A 20,999-nucleotide genomic window follows, 5' to 3' on the forward strand; every position below is an offset into this window, starting at 1 on the left:
CATGAAACATAAATATCTATATTTAGCAAGAGGGGGGTCAGAGGGTTATCTGTGTTTCAAAACTGAATTGTACGCACTGTTCTATATAACGAGTTGTTTGTCTTCACAGATCTTGATGTTGAGAAGAGAGAAGAATCATATATTCCACTGACCGCTTCATGATGGGATACTTTAGGTCGGCACGGCAGGGGACTTCCTCCACGGCGCAGGACATATCAGAGCTGCGTTGTTTGTTGCCGCTGTTCTACGTTTGATGGTATAATTCTGATGTCAAGCAATAAAGTTGTAGTAACTCAAGTGGACATTATGAGGCCTCACCGTCAACTAAAGTGGATATAATTTGATAGAATTCACCCACATTAAACTGATTAACCAGTTAATGATTTGGCTCAAACTCGATAGCCTGGCACAGGCAGACGCACCCCACGTGTCTACCTGAGGCTGTCTTTCCATTTTATGGAGACCTTGCATAGTCGCCTGACGACTGGGGAGCAGTCCGGAGATCAAGAACACTGTCAACCGGAGTCTCCTCACCGAGACCTGCAGCCCAAGTCTCCCTCCCAGCCCCGTCAGCAACAGCAAACCGGCTCCCCAAAGCCCCATGGCGCGCTACAGCAACCCAAACAGTCCAGAAGACAGCATCCTGAACGAAAGCGTCTCAGGCATCAGCGGCAGAGCATTGACTCAGATACGGTGCTGGAAGACAAACATGAACCATCGAAAGCAACCACGGTTTCTAGTTTGTCACCAGGAGTCCCGCCGTCCTCGGCAGGTAGCCCGACCCAATCCAAACCAGAAACCCAAGAGGGCACCCCAAAACAGAAACGAGAGCGTAAGCCTCAGAGACCAGGAAAATATGTCTGCACTTACTGTGGCCGTGCATGTGCAAAACCTAGCGTCCTACAGAAACATATTCGCTCCCACACAGGTGAAAGACCCTACCCCTGCGCCCCATGTGGCTTCTCTTTTAAGACCAAGAGTAACCTGTACAAACACCGCAAATCGCATACGCACAGGGTGAAAGCAGGTCTGGCGCTTGGGGAGCCAAGATCTCTAGAGGAGCAAGTCACTGAGTCGGAAGACGAAACCCGACAGCTGTCATCAGCCTCTTCCCACGCAGAAAGACAAAGCAGTGTAGCCTCAATCAAGAGTCATGAAACAGACAAGGCCAAAGGTAACACTGCAGGGAACGATGACTCCTATGCGGTGAAAAAGAGATTGGCCTTGCGTCTAAGTAGAGGGAAACATGCTCCCCAAGATTCATCAGATGAAAAGTCCTCATCTCTAATATTAGGCAGCAAAGGCAGTACAGAATCCGGCTATTTCTCTCGCTCTGAAAGTACTGAGCAATCACAGGACAGTCCCCCGAACACAAGTGCCAAAAGCTATGCAGAGATCATCCTCGGCAAATATGGACGTCTCGGACACCTACAGAGGATGTCCCGTCATCAAAACCAGCAGCCCTCTGGTCAGAAGGACAAAAGCATCCCATTCACAGTGCCCAAGAAGCAGGTCATTGACCATATTACCAAACTCATCACCATCAATGAGGCAGTGGTGGACACGAGTAAAATTGACAGTGTAAAACCAAGGAGGTTCTCGCTCTCCAGAAAGAATAGTTCAGAGTCTCAAAAGGGTTCCTCTACGAAGGAACCGCTAATTCATAGCCCTAAAACTGGAGATCTGAGCTATAAAAACAGTGGCTCCATCACCATGGGAGTTCCATGTGAAAAATTTCATCATCAGTCCCTAAATGTGGAGCAGCCAGCTGGCCAAACATCCACCGCCCCTCTGGTGAGAAGTCACTCAATGCCATCTGCAGCTAGTTCATTTGATACCTCCGGTGGTGGCCCCAGCAAATTCCGCCTAAGTCAGTCCTTCGATGAACGGCCGCCTTCGGAAATAGCAGCGTCCCGTCGTTATGGGATGCTAAGACGGCAGCCAGCTATTGAAATCCCGCTCGGTGCCGAACTCACAAAAGAGGAACAGGATGGTTCCCATCCATTTTACCCCGACAGCGTAACCACTGTGCCTGACCACAAGCAGAGTCAACCCCAGCCATACGAGTGTGAGGCCTGTGGCACTGGATGCAAGGATTGGGAAGGTTATAAGAAACACAAGCAAAGCCTGTGCTTAGCGCATCATCCCAGAAACGAGGTGGTGATTAGTCAAATGGAGTTCTCACAGCTAATTAACCATGCTGTCAAAACGGGAGCTTCAGCGGTACGCAAGAGGAGGAAAGAGGAGAGTTTTGAATTTGATGACCCCTCTTCTCCTTCGTTACCCTCTCCTGCCCTCTTGTCAGGACAGTGTAAAGATGAAAGCAGCGTACCTTATGAGGGCACCAGAAGACCTACACTGCAAACCTGTTCAGTTATTCAACATACTAGTTCATTTGAAAAACAGGAATCTTTGTGCAACGAGAGTCAAGGCTCCGAGGCGACGAAGAACTCTCCACCTCATGACGAACATCAACTAGTGCCTCAGAAACAGCCTCAACAGCAGCCGACGAAACTAGCAACTCGGAAGCTGGTCCGTCAACACAATGTGCAAGTTCCAGAAATACTGGTGACGGAGGACTCCAACATGACCACGGAGATCTCAGTAGATCCAACCTCCACAGCAAAACATTCAGAGAAACCTGATGAATTCCAGTGGCCTCAGAGGAGCCCCTCTCTGGCTCAGCTCCCTATTGAAAAACTGCCTCCAAAGAAGAAGCGCTTACGTCTAGCTGAGGCTGCCCAGTCCTCAGGGGAATCCAGTTTTGACTCAATATCTCTGCCCCGTAGCCCTAGTCAGGACAGTAGTGCCTCCTATGCATCCAGTCGTTCCACATCCTTTGAAGAGTCGAACAGGCCGGACATGGAGATAGCAACATCATCACCACTGAGGAGGTCTAGAGCTCCCCACATGCTAACAGTGCCTGGGGTGCATCAGCACAGAGAGATGAGGCGGTCAGCATCTGAGCAGGCGCCTCATGACCCGCAACTAAGTGTCCTAATGGCCGAGACCCGCAGTAAGTCTTTTGACTACAGTTGTCTGTCACCGGAGCGCTCTGCGGTCGGCTGGAGGGAAAGAAGAAAATGTCTCCTTATGAGACACACTGCTATCAGAGATCCAGATGAGGAGGAGGAAGACCAGTGTGCCATATCAAGCCGCAGTCCTGAACACATCGCAACTAGCACATCCTCTCAAGTAAGCCAAACCTCTGTGTGCTGCACTAGGTCCCCGTCTTCTCCTTTATCAGGTGACACGGTCTTGCGTAATCCAGTTAGATCGCAATGCAAAGAGATCTTCTCTCAGTGGAAACTTAGTCAAAATATTCAGTTAACAGGCAGCACAGAACTCTCTCGTACTCATGGTCCATCCGTAGATCCTCTAAAAGACGAGGCCTCGCGCATCCATACAGGACAGCCCCCTCCTCAAGCACCACAGCCCTATCCTTCACATGGACCATCAGGGGCAGCCAGGGCTCGCTACCTCCCCATGTCCACAGGGTTGAAGCTGGAGATTCCCCTACAACATGATGATTATTCAGACATTCGAGTAAGTCACTCCCACATCCAACAGTCCGTCCCTCACATCACGTCCAGTCTGGAGTTACTGCGGCCGGTCACATCTCCTTCAGTGGCGGTGCGTCTCCAAACGGACACCCTCACCCCAGCATGTGCCATATACACCATGTTGTCTCAGGCAACTTCCCCTAGGCCCCAGGAGGCAGTCGATGCTGTTTCACACAACGTAGGTGTTCTGACATCCGAATACAGAAACCACAGGAGTCCAGACTTTGAGTTGTGGTCTGATGATGGCATGAGGTTATCGGGCTCAGGGGGCAACAAGCGCATGCTTTCCCCTTCAAACAGTATAGAGATCCCCCCTGAGTCACAACAGCAGCAGAAACGAGTCAAAGAAGAAGAAGAGAGGGAGGTGGGATGTGTTGACAAGGTGTCAGTGGACCCATGCAATCAGGAACTGAAACGGGAGAATCAGTCGTGTCTACCGGGTGTTTGTTCTCCCGTCACACATGTTGGACCTTCATTCCCCAGTCTGCTGTCCAGCACCTGTAACAGCTGGTGCTATTTGAACTACATTAAACCAAACCCTTCAGCTCTGGATGAACAGAAACCCTCGGTCTATTCATCGTGGTCCACAAGCAGCTATGACCCCAACCCACCTGGCCTCTCCAGCAAGACGGCTCTCTCTCTGCTGCACTGTAAGCAGAGGCTCAGTCCCTCCATCTACACTCTATCCCCCATGTCAGTCAGGACAACTGAGTCAATGGAGCAAGAGGACAACAAAAGACCATGCTCCACTGAGGTAATTACAGCACTAACTACTGATTACGATTTTCTTTTGATCTATATTGTAATGTATTATTAAAAACAGTAGAGAAACAGTAAAGACATGACTACCAACACTGTTAAGTGAACCTGTAGCCCCAAAATTCAACTTGAATAGAGTCGGAGGTGTCCCAGGCATTGTATACAGTCTTGGTAGGTTAGCATAGCCTGTTAGCTTTTTGCTCTGATGAACTAAATATAAAGACTTGGTGGAAATGGTGGATTGGCATGGTAAGATTGTGTCTCTGCAATCTCCAAAAAAGACAAATATTTACTTTGACAGAGCTAAATTTGTTGACAAGGTGATTATAAAAACAATCAATCATGACACGCAAAGGGAAAATAAAATATGTGCTTCAACAAATGGTATAAAACACAATGTTCAATGAGAATTCCCAATTTTTGTCTCCTCTTGGGCATGCTGGAGCAGGATTGGTGAATTTGCCCATGTCTCTTTCGAGTGTAGGTCTACAACAGCCAGTCGTACTGCAGAGACCACGAGGGAGCGAGGAAGGGACAGACGTCGTCAGAGGACAACGGATCAAACAGAGAAGAGGGGAAGGAGGAAGAGAAGAAGGAGGCGGAGGAGGAGGAGGAAGTCCAGCCATGCTCCAGAAATGAACAACCTCCTGAAGTTTGGATCTCTGAGTCGGGGTGAGTCGGTTTACATGTGACGTATCGTCTAATATTTATATTGATGAACCTCGTTACTTACAGCGCTGAAGGGATTGCGTCACCTAGTGTGGCGTGTTTTGGAAACTGTTTGTCTGTCCGACATGTTGGGAGAGGCCAGGGGTCGGCTGTCTGCACCAGCAGAGCCCGTCTGTCGAGGGGCTGAAGCCAGGAAACTACCCAGCTTCCTCCGCTCCTGCAGAGATTCATTTATACAACCCCGTCACAGCCATTCAGATGGAGCGACAGCATGTCTCATTCTCTCACACTGACACCGGTGGAATGAGTAGAACAGCTACATATGCACCTGTACATGTAGCATTAGTCATAAAAGGCAGCCTGCCATGTGGAATAGGGTCGGGCGGAAAACACTGGGGTCAATCTCCTGATTGGATTAACCGATGATGTCGTCCAGTCTATAAAACAGCAGGAAGCGGTGAAAACTCTCCCTCAAAATTTCATCAAATGTCTTGTTTTGTCAGACCAACAGTTCAAAATCCAAGACAAGGATGGACAGAAAATGCTCACATTTAATTGTAATCTGTGACTCAGATTAGATCACTCACTTTATTTTGATGGTCTTTTTGGAGCTGTGGAACTGTACTGGGTCATACTGAGAGGTGTTCCTAATATTTTGTCCATCCTTTTTATGTGATTTGAGGTTGACAAAATATTAGTAAACACCTCTCAGCCATGTGAGTGTAGATTAATTTAATCACTGTGTGTCACAGGAACCATTTACCTGAACTGGAGAATCAGCATATAGATCCGGTGCAGGTTCTGTAGCTGCAGCTTGCACGCTTTGACTGAGCTCATCTTTGCAACGTGCCACGTGCCTATTGTCTTTGTATGTTTCTCTTTTTATGTTTCTCAAGAACCGCTCGTCCAAAACACTTGACAGTCAACACTGCACTTCCTTCTGTCTCTCAGCACTCCACACGCAAAGTTTAATGTCGGAAATGAGTCGCTAAAGCCATTAAAAAGTTCACAATAATGTGACTCACACTTTACTGAAACTCTAAAATACTGTGTGAAAACATGCAAGGTTTGAATTTGTTTGGACAGTTCTGTTATTTATGTGTCTTAGCTGAAGCACGCACACACAAATTAATTTGGTGTGAGGTTAAAGCAGACACACTCAGGACTTTTGATAACCATCAGAAATAAACACTGCAGCAAAGCGATGCAGGAGAGGGGGAGGTTGGGGGTGCAGAGAGGTGCCATCTGTGTGTCTCTTTTTTGGTTTGGGAGTGTGTCTGTGAACAAATCCCTGTTGTGACTCATGTTGACGCTCATCACAGCCTTCCCTAAAAGAGTGAGTCATCCTCACGCCTGCTCGCTTTCTCCTTCTCCGTCTGTTCGCTCTGTCTGAACCACAAAAAGACAAAACGCGGCCGTCGAACACTGACATTTTTTTATCACAGGCATGGGGGAAGACGAGGGTATGTTCGTTCAGTCAATGGGTCCTGCAAGAAAAAGCCTGTGAATATAGCTGCTTTACAGTGTAGGAGTGTTTGTGTCCAGGCAAAAGTGTTTCTCCCTCTCTAAACTGAAACTTCTGTTTCTCTAAACTGAACGTTTTTCTGCGACCGTAAAAAGCCACCGTTTATGATACCTGCAGAGTTTATCCAGCCGTGAAGCCCGTAGTGAAAATAGAAGAAAAAACAGCAGATTATAATCAGAACGATTGTTTGTCGTAGGAATGTGTTTTCATTTTCTGTGTTTTTTCATGCTTATTTGGGGCAGCAGCTGGTCTGGGCCAGGGTTTCCCTCCCTCTTGGAGCTGTTTTTATTGGCTGGCTGCAGCAAACCCCCCCGGACCTTGGGCCACATCGTAGGCTCCCCCTTGTTTGGACTCAGTGGTGGTGCGAGGAGCTGTGATGGGGGTTATAAGGCAGTGGGAGGAGGAGGGGGGGGGGGTCTGGTTTTGGCTTATGAAAGCAGCTCTGTTGAAGCTGAAGTGGGAGCCTCGCTGAGAGACCCTCAGTGTACATGCAGGGTTGGACCCCAGACCCGGCTGCCACAGTGTGAGCTCACTGTGTAGTAAAGGCCAAACAGATAGCGTACTTACACTGGATAAATACAGGCACTAAAAAGCTGCTTACAGGTGCTAAAGTGCCTGCTGCCTGCCTGTCAGCTCCAGTTACACTCATATTGATTGCCACTATCATCCAGAGAGGAGCAGCATCAATAGACCACTGACAGGGAAACGCTCTGAGGACCAAACTGAGCCCTCTCGCTCTCTTCACACCCACAGATCAAATGAGAAGTATGGCGTCCTGCATGGCGGAGGTGGAGGGAAGTGCCAACGTGAGGATTGTGGATTCCACCTCAAGTGCACCGACCGCTCCACGGGGTCGTCTCCGTGTAACTGCAGTCAGTGTAACGTTGCTTTCAAAGCCAAAGGTAAGGGTCGACAATGAAACGTACTAAAACAGGTTCGTGATGCTTCCGTTCTGTCAGTTTTCTCATTTTCTCTTTTGTATTTACAGGGAGCCTCGCCGACCACCTGAGGTCTGAGCCACGCGGAAAAGAAACCTGTTGTTACCCAGACGACACAGATGAAGGTACACGATGTTGTTTATCTCTTATTAATGCTTAAAACAGTCTAAGTCCAGCTGACCTCCATCGCCGTAGATTTGTCGTTTCACTTCCTGTCTACACCGGAAGTAGGCGTAGATTCGTGGCGTGTTAGTACGGTGGCCCTGAGAGGTCAACACACTGCGACTTAAGAAAACACATGCAAATTGACCAAACACAAACAAATGCAGAAAACATCTTGATCAATTTGATAAACACACGTGCTGCAAAATACTAACAACACAACGGAGGTGTTTCCATGGAAACGCTTCTGTTGTCGTCTGTGCTACTTTGCAGTGCATTTTCTGTATTGTGCTTTGTGTTGTGAGTATTTTCCATCGCATGTTTTCTCAAATTGATGAAGATGTTTTTCTGAATTTGTGTGCGTGTTTTTACTTAAATTGCAGTGCGTTGAGCTCTCAGAGCCGCCGTAGAATTACTTTTGCTGACTGTGACGACCGCGTGCCCACGTTTTAACGAATACTAGAGCAGGTTCGCAGTATAACAGCGTGAAGGACAGAGCTGGAAGAATATACGTTAACATTGTGCCTCGGTGTCCTTGAAGGCGTAGCTGTCAGTCAAACACACACACTGGCATAGCCGCTCAAGGCTAACGGAGCATGTCTGATGTATCACCTTCCTCTTTGTGATAAAAAATATTTTTGTTTTGTTGGACGGTCAGAAAATGTTTCTCATTGCCTTCAACACAGCAGAGGGAGTACATTCAATTATTGGCTTTATTTAATTGATTGGTTAGAAGATGATCGGTGACCTATGGGTCACATTTAAACCCTCTGCTTTGAACCTGAGCATTCTGATGAATTCTCTTGTTTGAAGACTGATTCTGTCAACTTACACGATTTGTGACGCTCTGTTTGAACTTCTCTGTTTGACATTAGTTTGAAGAGAAGTGTAAACATCGGTCGGCGGCGTATCAAGATCTTGGGCGTACAAGTTATGAGATAGAAGATATACGTGAGAACATGGGAGAGGCTCTCATACGTTACACCCAGGGAAAGAATGTACTCAACTGGGAGGAACTGGCCACAGTGCAGCTCAATAATGTCTGTGCAGTTTGATTTTATTCCCTGGACATTTGTGCACATTGGTGCAGTGAGGAAATGCAAGATTTTAATTTAAAACATTTTTTATTTCAAGCGTTTCTTCCAGAATTTTAGGCTCGACAGGATAGAAAAAAGCAGAAATTAGGGAAATAGCCCACTACACTTGATATTGAATTGTTTTAAAGGTCCCGTACAGTATAAAGGCAGATGTCCATGTGTAGTGTGATTATAGATCAGGTCCAGGTTCTATATTAATACAGTGAAAGTATCAAAGCCTCAGTCCACAGAGAAATGCACACAGCCTGTATTCAGGAACTGAGCCTTAAAACCAGCCGTCAGGACTTCCTGTAACTTTGTGATGTCACAGCAAGCCCAAGCCCCGCCCACCTGGACCCACCATCCAAACCTTGCAGGATTTAGTTTCTCTGAGTGTTTTTACCTGAAATCTGCTATATTTTTATTGGATCACTCAGAAAACAGTCAGCCAATCAGAGGAGAGGCTCAGAGCCTCCTCTCTTCTGATTGGCTCACCAACCTGTTGTTACTAGAGCTCCAGAGAGAAGCCTGAGAGAGGAGATGTAACACTACACTGAGATGGTTTTTGGGTCTTAAAAACATAAATATATCTTCTTATAGATCAACACTTCAAATAAAACACAGGAGAAGAAGAAAATATGGAGCTTTAAGTAAAGAACGAAGTTGGTTGGTGGAGTAAGAAAAAGAGAAAATGTGTTGAACAGTGGATTTTTTTCTGTCCTAGGAGTCTGTGAGGACCAATCAGTTCACCCTGACAAGCAAAGCCAGTCCTCTGATCTGGGAGGAGGTGGACACGATGGGGACGACGGTGCAAAGGACAAGGACGGTAGATGCGAAGACAGCTGGTCCAAGGTGGCCGAAAGCTCCCTCTCCTCCGACAGTGAGAAACCTTGTTCGGGAAGTTCGCCGATGGAGCCTGAGCCCAGCCGACCACTCGCACTCGACCCCAAGGATTCTACCCAGAAGACCTCGGCCAGGACCAGGAGGGCCCTGTTCGCCCGCAGGCGCCTCGATGCTTCAGCCTCCGTATCCTCCAGAGGCTCCCATTCTCCCACTGCTCAGTCCCTGACTCCGCGGAGGGAGCCGTCTCCACCGTGTAGCCCATCGCCCGGGCCTCAGCGGCCCCCTGCTCCTCCTCCCTCCCTCTCCCCGTCCAGTTGTCATGTCTCCACCTCCCCGCTGAGACCAGTCTCCCCCGTTAGAGGTCTTTCTCCTGTAATAGTCCAGCCCCATGGATCGGAGTCCTCTGGGCCTCCGGGCTCCCTGGCAGACAGCTCTGCTCAGTGTCAAACCTGTCTTCACCCGCGGGACCGAGCGTCTGCAGCGAGACTGGTGAGTCCCTTCAGCTCGTGCTTCAGAAAACACGCTGACATAACATCTGTTTACAGCATGCTGATTGATTGATAATCATTTTTTTGTTTGTTTGCTTGTGTTATAGTCCGGATTTTGCCGTGTTTATGTCGTTTGTTTATAATTAACACTGGTCAAAACGTGGCTTTTGTTCAAACCGCCGTCTTCACTAACCTGTGACTTGATCCATTTCTGTTAGTTTAGCCTACAGTTTTAAATAAATCAGCTTTTGGCTCACAAAGCTAATCTTGTGTGGCTCAGTTAAATCCCAGTAAGTCAACATCTAGAGCAAATATAGATAGGCTGGTACATATGAGGTTATTTAAAAGTCGCACATTTATTGGAAAAGGAAGGAAAGGCAACTCTTCTTGTTTTATATCACTCAAACCGAGCCTGCAGCTCCCGGCCTTAAAATAATGCAGGAGAGCTCCCAAATAGACACAACATGTTTTCGCTGGGCAGCCGCTGATAAAACGAGACGAGAGGCCGATCGTTAAATACCAAAGATTGGAACCACATGTCGACGACGAAAACAACATGGGCGAATATCTCAGTTCAGGCTAATAAAATAAAATAAAAAAAACATGTCTACTCCAAACTTGTGGTTATGTTATGGTGTAACCTCACCACTTCCTCTTCACACTAATATAGGTCCCATAGGAGCAGATTCGAATTCACAGTCTCTGGTTTTCACATCTGACCAAGACCTTTCTGTTCACGGGAGTTTGACTTTCTTTTTGTCTTCTCGCTCTCGTAGATTTTCTTACTGCACATATTTTTTTTTTTACTAATTTTATTATTTGACTATGTTTCAATATTATTTTACACATTATGATAATACTGTAATTTAAGCTGCAAAATGTCTCACTCATTATGTAAAATGATGTCACCTGATTTATCAAGATTATCAGGCACTAATTAATTCATTTAAACAATTAAAGACATGTTGTAATTGTTACTTTCAAAGTGACACTATATAACTTTTAAAAGAGGAAATAATCAAAATTTAAACTTGCATTCATAAGCACTAAAACACGTCATGTTGATTAAATTTTGTTCCCTCTGGAATTTCGCTGCTACAGCTTAACGCGGTCCGGTGTGACCGGTAGCTAACGGCGGCTAACGTTAGCTAACTCTCACCAGATACAGTTACACTGTGATTTAACATGTCGCAGAGAAACGCTGGAATGGTTTTAACACTAAAGAAACAAAGTGACTAAATTTATAAATTCAGTTTTCTATTGATTTTTATGTGAAACTGAGACAAAGACAATCTGTAAACTAACTATTGCACTTATTCATTCAGTGTACGTCACTTAAAGTCGCTTGATGCAGGTACGGTATATGCCAAGTCTATAGAGGCACTGGGCACGATTAAATAGGACTTCCTCAACTGTTTCCATGGCTGCGATTTAAAGGTGTGTTCCTTGAGTGGTTATTAACAGTGCTGACACAAGATACATAAAATAATGTAACAGCTGGTATTCACAGTCAGACTTGTTTGGACATTAATACATTAAATCATCAACGGAGGATGCTCATATTGCAGCTGGTGCCGTTTTTTCTCAAGTTGGTTGTTGTGGAGGAAAGTCTAGTGGAGTTTGTGTCTTGAGTGGATTCTCTGGAAGTCCACAGGAAGTGCACTTAAGGCCACATGTGAAACTTGATGAATTTTGTATTCTGCCGTCAGAGACTTCCCGGGAATGTGCTCATTACTTACAATAAATCTGCAAGTGTGGGAAAATCCGGACATTTGTTTTCAACCGCAGAACCTCACCGGGAGACGTGTTTGTTGTTTCCTGTCTGTGGTCACATTCCTCCCGCTCTCAGGCAGGTAGCGTTATAATGATGTCTTTAAAATATAACGTAACAACAACTCTCGCCGGTTGTTTCACCTCGGACCACAGGGCTGGGTGTTGCACCTGTCACCACTCATTTCTCCTGAATTGATTCAGTTCCCATTCAACAGGGTCCCGAATCGATTTGATGTGATTTAATATCGATTCAGGGAAAGATATGTCAGGTGCAATACCAGTTTTGCTTCGATGTGAATGAGATTCTCAGTGGATTAATGCTGCAGTGTGTACCAACAGGCTTCTTCTTGCACATCCTGCACATAGCTTTACTTTTGTCCGGCTCTTCACGTCTTAGTTTTGAAATCTGAAATACAACCACACATCTGCCTTTGGACCGGTGCCTTCGCTGGAGCCACGTCTGCCTTGGTTTTGTCTCTCACGTGACCAGATCTCGTTACAGCTTCACACATCAACGGGAAAAGACTGTAAAAGGCAAAAATTAAAAGATTTTCAAGCCCTGTTAAGATGCTCGTTAAAGCAACTGACTCGAAGATTCAGAAATTCCTGTAGTCACTACTAATGGCCAGAGTGGCCACTGTTTAGCAAAGGTTACACAGTCTAAGGGAATTTAGGATCTCTCATCAATTTTGACACTCCAACATGATAAAAGTTCTTTATGTAATACCCATTATCTGCTTCTGTTGTGTAACATTGAGGCTTTTTAACCTCCAGAGATAAAAATATCTTCCACAGCTGGTCAGTAACTCATCGCAGCTCTCAGGAGCTCGGCTTTTAGCACCGAGGCGGAGTAATCGTTGAGTCGCTGTTATTGATGCGCAACACTTTAATTCAGATCCGCCTCACTGGCATTGTGTCACTACTGCGTCCTGTGTAAGCTGCCGGTTTCGTGACCTAATTTCCATTCAACTTTCATTTCATCTTGTTTCGTTGCAGTCTGTGGACGAGGTCGGTCTGACCCACATCACCCCACATCCCACGCGGCTTCGGGGAGCCCACAACCTCCTGAGTCACCTCCCTCTGCACTCCCAGCAGCCGAGCAGGGCCCCGAGCCTCCTGATTCCCATCGGGGGGATTCACATGATTCAGCCCAGGTCCCCCCTCCCGCTTTACAGCCTGGTGAGCAGCCCCGCAGCAGCCACAGTTAACCCCACAGGTACAGGGACACCCTGGAGGCTGGGGGGCTCTTTGAAGGGGAGGTTTCCTCAACTGCAGCGACAAGATACTCTCAAAGAGACGTCGCCCAGCAGCCGAGGCAGCCCGGCGCACCCCGAGGCGTTAGGGGAAATGTCCGGGAGCAGCCGCCCGGACGCTCTGTTAAACAGAAAGAGTCAGGGATGTTTCAGCGTCCAGCGAGCGCCCAGCCCCAGGACAGAGACGAGGCACCCGGAGGTGAGCACAGACGCACATGTTACAGGGAGGTGTGTTTACCACGAGAGCGCCCAAGGCCAAAACGAGACTCCCTCCTCCCAGACATAACTCTGATAGGAGGGAGAGTCTGAAGGGACAGTGCAAAAGACTGAGGACCAGAATCTGCGTGTGAAAATCCTGCACCGCACTCCGGTTCACAGTCCGAGGACAAAAAAGGCAAGAGCACTTGAGCACCGCTTTTGAATGACGCTATTATGTAATTATATGAATAATATATATATAGACACTATGTTAGATATGCAGTATGTTTTGTAAATCTTTTTTTACCTTCTTGTTTGATGTCATTGGTGTTAATTTATTTATGTGCTATTATGCAAATTCTGTACTATATGCAAAAGCAGCTGGAATGAAAATAGACAAAGTTTTAATCAGTTTCCCTATTAACCCTTTGACAGCTCTAATATACTATTGCTGTGTTATTGTACTGTATTACCAAAATGGATATAGAAAGGTACTACAAATATTTATTCACCCCGACCAGTATTTTGAAGTGCAATTTTACGTCAAGATTGTGGTTTGAATTGTCATTCTTAAAGGCTGTGATTATTCTTATTATTGTTTGTCAGTTTTTGTTTGTTATGGGGTTTTTTTTTTGTCAGTTTTTGTTTGTTATGGGGTTTTGTTGTTGTTGTCGTCTTTGTGTTTTGAAGAAGCAGGGTTTACGATCACCTCCTTTTCTAAGATCATTAAGAAAAGAAGTTCGTGGGATCGAGACGTTCGGAGTGCACTGACAAATGATTTGATATCCAGAGGAAAACCTGTTTCACGTACATGGTAGCTACGGTACAGTTTTTTTCATAAACAGATACATGTATTTTTGTGTTGTTGCTTTTATAAATGATACAATCACACTGTCATTTTCATGTTTACCATTAAACTTCTCATTTTTACAGATTTATATTAAAACTGTGGTGCGGTGTGTGTGGTTTTTTATTTGAGTCGGTTACAATGACTGGGAAGTTTTCAACATGTCAGGACGTGAATGAAAGTCTGTGGATGGAGAAAATGATCAGGAATGCAAATATATATGATTTATAGTGAAAGGGTCAGGTCAACCAAATTAAACCAATTACTTACCCGTTACGGTTTCTAGTCATGGAGGGAGTTTTGGTCTTATTTGCAAATATTCTGCGAGATTCAAAGTGATAATTCAGGTAATTGTGTGAGGTAATTATCTATAGTCAGTAGATTTAGATCAGCGCTCTCCCAGTTGAGAGAAGCAGCAGGAGGAAGCTTGAGTGATGAGTTGCTGTGTCATTAAAAAAGCTAATATCAGTTTAAGTGTACATTTTATTTTGAAATTTTTCACCACTTTATCTTGCCGTCAACCGGAGATGAACTCAAAACGGCTGATGGATGTTCAGGGTTCGTGTCCTGCGTGTGATCTTTCTTTGCATAAGAAGCGCTGAAAATTAATTAAAGTATGGATGTAAGATGTAAGATGCGATATACCATCAAACAACTGTACGTATCAAACATCCTCCTGGTTTGCTGATTAATTTTATAACAAGAAAGTAACATTATTAGCTTTATTAGCTGTTTTAGAAACTAAAACTTGGGTTGTGCTACTTGGGTGGAATAATAACTTCCATACAGCAGCTTTACCGTCTGTAACTTCAGGCTGGCTGTGAACCTTTTGTATTTTTAATAAACTGACTTTAGGGTGTCTGTCCCCTTCATTTTATTAAACTGATATTTAAAGAGACAACGTCAGGTGGAAATGTTTATTGTGTATGTTGTGTATTTAAAATCCAGTCCACATAAGACTGAAAAATATCTGACCTCAGATTTTAATCATCTAATAAATGCAACACTTCCAGTATTATTTTCCCATATTTCTGTTGCTGCTCTTTATACTCTAGTGTTGTTCTTAGTGTTTGTAACCTTTACATAACTAAATAATTACTTTTAAATTAATGAATTTCCCAAATGGAATCGATAATTTCATTGTGGTGTTCTGGCTTTGCTGTTGTTGTTGTTGTTGTTGCTGTTGTTGTTGTTGTTGTTGTTGTTGTTGTTGCATATTACTGGATGTTTGAAGCCCTGCATCTTTCATGTGCACAAGCTCATAGTTAAAATGCTAAAGAAGCAGAAGCAGAAATAGTCCTCATGAAAACTTTTCACTGCGTGTCCTGTGGATTATCAGGAGTGTGATGATGCTGATTTCAGACTGGGACGTGCTGCTGTAATTAAGTTTTTTTTCGGCTGCTCTGCTGACCCTTTAACGAGCTCACACGTGCAACACCTCTGTTACATCACACATACATATTCAGCAAATTATAACAGCTCCCTTTTCAGTGCATGTCCACTGCAACAACGGGGCTATGACAAGTCTTTTTTCTTATTATACTGTGTTTTCTTTCATAAAGTCTTGACAGTTTTCATTTTGCTTTTCTTTAAAATTCAATACCAGTTAGAGTGAATACTGTATTAAAGGCTAATCTTGTTTCCTGAAACCTGCAGACACGGTGTTGATGAATGTGGCACCACCCTGTGGCTGTGGTAAGGTCATACCTGATGTTGAAATATTAACAGATTATAGGAAATCTCTTATTACTTACACACACATTTCATGCACTGCTTTGATGTTGTTATATTCTATTGTTTTTGTACACGTGGTAACAGACATCTGATCTTCCTGTTGTCCTCTGCGCTGTCACCAAGGCGGCTCGTCTTTGTTCCCCCAGCGCTGAAGATGACCTGTGTCACCACTGGGTGGCAGGAGAAAGCAACTTAACGGTTTCTTGCTGCCAGAGGACTGAAAATGATGACATCACACTCTGGTGATACCGAAACCTTCTCCTGCACTAAATTATCCAAGAGATAACTCACATGCAGCTGGAATAATCAGAGGGAGTGTAAGAAGCAGGGAGGGTGTTATTACAGTTTTATTTTGAAAGTGCACAGTAATAGAAACCACAGACAACAAAGGTGTGGGAAAGGACAGATTGTGTTTTATATCCAGCAGTGTGATTCAGCTGTTGCTTTTCTTTTTGACAATATAATTAAAACAAATATTAGTCAGATATTATGATGTGTTTCCGAAGGAGAGGCGCTATGATGAAGTTCTTTGGAAGAAAAAAAAAAAAAAGCATGGGAATTCATAATGGGAAACATTTCTTCCTCTGGATGCAAAATGAAATGAACAGTGAGCAGGGGATTTCTGTCACTGATGGAAACGCAACAGAACAGAGTGACCCAGGAGTCACCACAGCACCTGATAACAATGAGCAAATATCCTTGACTTTTATTTCATGTCAGCAAAACAAGGAAAATGACCAGAATGTGCAAACACTTCAGATGTACTTGTATTTGGCCTTGTTGTTGTCACATTGATAATTCATGACAACAAACTGTAAGTGTACAGGCTGTAACTATATAAGATCCTTAACATTCATCATAACTATTGTTATTTTTAATCTCAGGTTCGGCTGCGATTTCACCACGTTTCATCATATTTTCTGCAAAAATGTCTTTGAAATAGGACAACACCAAATAATATAACTAAATGATAAGTCATTTTCATTTTCTCCAACATGTTCCATTTGCAATGATTGCAATGAGTCAGCTGAAGTTCAAGGGCGCATTAACATTAGCTCTTACTAAACAGCTGTTTATCCATCAGTCTTGGAAAGAGCCTCAGCCGTTGCATTAACAGTACAAGAGGTTATAATATGTCCTTTGATATGTATGTATGTATGTATGTAAATAATGTCTCTGCACCAGTGACTCGGTATCGGAAAGTGAGGAGATGGACAGACCCGGCCGGAGCTAGCTGGTTAGCATGCTAACCTCAGCAGATGAAAAGTAGTGATATAAATAAAAGCAAAACAAGAGGGTTGCTTTACACCTCTGGAGACAGCTCTTGAGTAAAAGAATGAAGTTTGATGCGGAAGTTTCTCCTAGCCTAAATAGCTGTTAATGCTAACGTTAGCTGTGTAGAAATAGCAAAACTTACACCAAAACTTAAACCTCTGCACCTCCAGAACTTTTGACCGTACCACATGGCCTTCCTCAGTGAGCTCTCATCATGTGACCTACAATAAGTACAGACCTTCAGTCATAACTAGTTATAACTGGTGGTCACATACGGGGGGAGATTGTAACTCCTCACACCTGAGTGAGTCACATTTGCTGAAGAAGCCTGTTGGATATGGTCAAAAGCCTCAGAAAAAGCTAGTATGTGAACCCTTGAGTTTATGTTTGTCCTCGGGGTCAAGACTGAAAAAGAAGAATTAAGGTCTATATCCATGTAGCAGCATGTCACACGCTTTAATTTCAGTTTCTTATAATATTTTTGTTGTATTAATATAGAACAATATAACATATTTCTTATTCATTGTATCTATAAGGAAACACGTCACATGACTTAGAGCTTCCATCATCTACTGTATGTTCTCATGTACAGTATGTACCTGCAGGTGACTGGTGGTTGCAGACAGGTGAGGCAGACACCCACATCACACACACCCTCACCACCTCACACTCAAACTGTGTCAGTGTCGCTGGTTGTGTAGTTTCCATCTGTGTACAGTGTCTGACATGCTGGCAGTGATGCTGCTATCAAAACCTCCATCTACTCTCACAGGCGTTTGGCCCACATCGTTCGGGAAACTCACATCAGGACTCGTCTCTCGCTCTCTCTCTCTTGCACAACTGTGAGTCACTGTTCAATGCTCTTCTCTTACCTCAGACTCCACTGACCGTTGCCAAGGCTAGCTTCCTGTCTCCGATGAATATTTTGTCCCCAAAAGGAAACAGAAGGAAAAAAGGATGGTTTCTGTCTGATGTGTCTGTGTCTGATGACTCATGTTGGTCTCACGTAGAAAGTGTGTTGAAACTGACTGACAGTTAGTCAGGAAGACACCAAACCATGTCCTCCTCACGCTGCATTCACACAATGTCGACGCGGAACGGAAAGAAGAAGAAAACCTAGCTACCTTCTAGAAACAACGTCTAAACAGCTGAAATTAGCTGCGTTATGTATTTTGAGGGATTTATTAAGAAGAAAAAGCAGCTACAGCTCATCGGAAATTCACTGAATTGACTGTAACAAGTCACCTGTCGCTACACTAACCAATCAGAGGCTAGAAGGACTTAGCTTGAGGTAAACAGGAGGAAAACAACACAGATGCATTTAGCGGCTTATTACAACTGTTTTTGAAGGTGCAAGGTGTAAATAGTTAAACTTGTAAATAATAATTGTGTAAACATAAACATAAATATATAAATAATTAACTTTGGAAATATAAATGTGTAAATATGTATAAACATTACACATATATTTTTAGTAAACTAACTAAAATATGTAGTATGAATTAACATCTAAACTTCTTAGAGCGAACCTGTTTTTAAACCTAGTTCGCCACTATTTGCATATGTAAATGTAATAAGCTCATAACAGAAGAACTGCAAGGCCAAAATGCATTTATGAGACCTCGTTTGAAAGGTAACATATTCTAGTTTCTGAAAATGTGCTTTCTGAAGTTGTTTTGCATGTGACTACAACCCAACCTAATCTACATCAGCTCATACATGGTTTTTTTTTTTTGTATTTTTCAGTCCTCGCCTGTAAAAAATTACATAACTACCAGTAGGAAATACTTTAAGGTATCTTTCACTATAAAACTTACTTGCATAATTCTCAGATAATACTATATAATACTGTGCCTTTTTTACACCACAAGATGTACTTAGCTAATGATATGCTAACTCTTAGCCCTGAAAGTAATGCTGGATGCAGTTGCTACTGAAGATAGTACGCTAGTTAGCTGGACATGCTATGCAGCTAACATCAGAGCAGATACACTTATTTATGTTCTCCAGTCTGCCCTGAGTGCGGGGACCAGTTTCTGTGTTATTGTGTCACATATGTTCGACCTCATTTGAGAGGAATTTCAGATGATTCTACAATCATGGCTCCGCTATTTGTTTGTCATCTCACATTCCTCTGTCGCCCTCTGCAGCAGCCGGAAGTGGGATATAGATAAGGGCACATTTTTTAACACTGCAACTGCCTTGTCTGGAGAAAACAGCAGGGGAAAGGGACAGGGGGGTATATGGTATTATATGACAGGGGGCGGGGCGGGGGGTGGGGGGTGTGGGGTGGGGGGGGGGTACCTTAGATTGAGCCCCATTCCTCCAGTCTGCCCCATGAACAAATATTTGCTCTAGATGAGTTTTTTTTTTCCTTCACTGTAACAAATTGTTGGTGGGATGCCAGTCTTTCCTCATTGTCACATCGTTTTGGCATTTCCCCTGCCCCTTAACCCCTGTAAACTGTGACTACACACAAACACACACAAACATGCGTGTTTCAGCAGTGTTTTTTCCTGTTTCTGTTGATGTCTCCTTTTATCTTCTATTTGGCCGCTGCAGCTCTGATGTAAGATTCCTCGACATTTGTAAGATTTTCCGCACCTAAACCATTGTATTCCTTCCTGTTTTCAGCTGTGGCTTCTTGGTGTGGCCTCCACTTGAGTTGGACTTGAAACCATTTATGGTAAAGAGAATGCTGAACTAATACATTGTGAATACATGAAAAATGACCCATTGAAATTTCACTGAAACTTTGTCTTTGACTCCCACAGGCAATGCATTAGTTACCTGAATTTTCCTGCATGAAATTAATTTTTATTTTTTAATTTTTTAAAGTACCCTGTAAACAATTACTTTCACAATTTTAAAATATTGAAATTCTAGTAATGTTTAATAAATAAATAAATTAATAAAAATTCAAATTTCAGGCTTGCTATCACTGGGAATATGACTTGAATTGTGCATGTATTATTATTTTATTTATTCATTTTGCAACAGTTGCATAAAAAGATTACGTAAGAAAGTGATGTTGCAGATGAGTAATATCAAAGGTTTAAATATAAAGGTTACTAAAATTCAGTGTTAGGTACCTATAACAATAACTAATACTAACACTGAGAATGATAACAGTAAAAATATATTAATGTATTAAGTTGAAAATGTTGAAATGAGAAAGAGAAAGAAATCCATACATTGTGTGTCATTTGGCATATGAAATGCAAATAGAAAATTTTTGTAAACAGGTCTCTTTTCGTCTCCTGACTGGCTCCCCTGATAAGAAGCCTTTAACGTCAGTGTAGTAGGAGCTTGTCAGCTCATGCTGAATTGTGTGAATATTTAAATAACATGTGGATGTGAGATTTGCGCTTTACTTTGACCACGTCTTTGTCCGGGTTTCATAAGTCTCATTCCGACTGCATCCTAATCCATACATTCTTCACTGTGGTATCCTGTTATCAGGTGCACACTCTGTATTGGGTTCTTATGCTGCCTGTGTATTTGCATTATATAATGCATTCTATAATTATAGAGGAGGGTGTTTGCATGACATACTGTAACTGTTAGGACCCTGTGGGCTGTGGTCAAATCCATGTTGTCTGTTTTCGTCACTGGAAAGAGATAGAGTGTGTGTGTGTGTGTGTGTGTGTGTGTGTGTGTGCAGCTGTATATCTCTTGCGGAAGGTCAAAGCATGTTACACACTGAGATTGCCGTGACCTCACCTTTTTGAAGGGGGTGGGGGTGGGGGGGGGTTGCTGACAGCCCTCCTTGACTTCATCATCCACATATCAAATGGGTGGCACATGCAAACACTCTGTCCGTCTCTATGACGTCTTCTTCTGCCGCCTCCGACCTCATGTCCAACGCCTCTGGAAAAAGGAAAGAAAAAGGAAAG

General features: G+C 43.8%; 1 protein-coding gene across 1 annotated transcript; it reads left to right on the forward strand.

Moving 5' to 3' along the window:
* The first annotated feature begins 456 nt into the window (after nucleotides 1–456).
* Nucleotides 457–13,861, forward strand: LOC111228182 (transcription factor HIVEP3-like). Its single transcript, XM_022753986.1, has 8 exons — nucleotides 457–3,247; nucleotides 3,374–3,881; nucleotides 4,047–4,317; nucleotides 4,807–4,994; nucleotides 7,270–7,418; nucleotides 7,505–7,579; nucleotides 9,417–10,024; nucleotides 12,793–13,861. Exons 1-8 carry the CDS (start codon nucleotides 457–459, stop codon nucleotides 13,333–13,335), a joined length of 5,133 nt encoding a protein of 1,710 aa, XP_022609707.1. The 3' UTR covers nucleotides 13,336–13,861.
* The last annotated feature ends 7,138 nt before the right edge of the window (nucleotides 13,862–20,999 follow it).

This window comes from Seriola dumerili, unplaced genomic scaffold (genome assembly GCF_002260705.1).
Source record: "Seriola dumerili isolate Sdu_G_001 unplaced genomic scaffold, Sdu_1.0 BDQW01000202.1, whole genome shotgun sequence".
Classification (NCBI taxonomy): Eukaryota; Metazoa; Chordata; class Actinopteri; order Carangiformes; family Carangidae; genus Seriola; species Seriola dumerili.

Coding starts and splice junctions, on each gene's coding strand:
- LOC111228182 (XM_022753986.1), top strand. CDS start 457: ATGGAGACCTTGCATAGTCGCCTGACGACTGGGGAGCAGTCCGGAGAT. Junction 3,882..4,046: donor AGTATAGAGATCCCCCCTGA/GTCACAACAGCA, acceptor TTCATTCCCCAG/TCTGCTGTCCAGCACCTGTA. Junction 7,580..9,416: donor CCCAGACGACACAGATGAAG/GTACACGATGTT, acceptor TTTCTGTCCTAG/GAGTCTGTGAGGACCAATCA.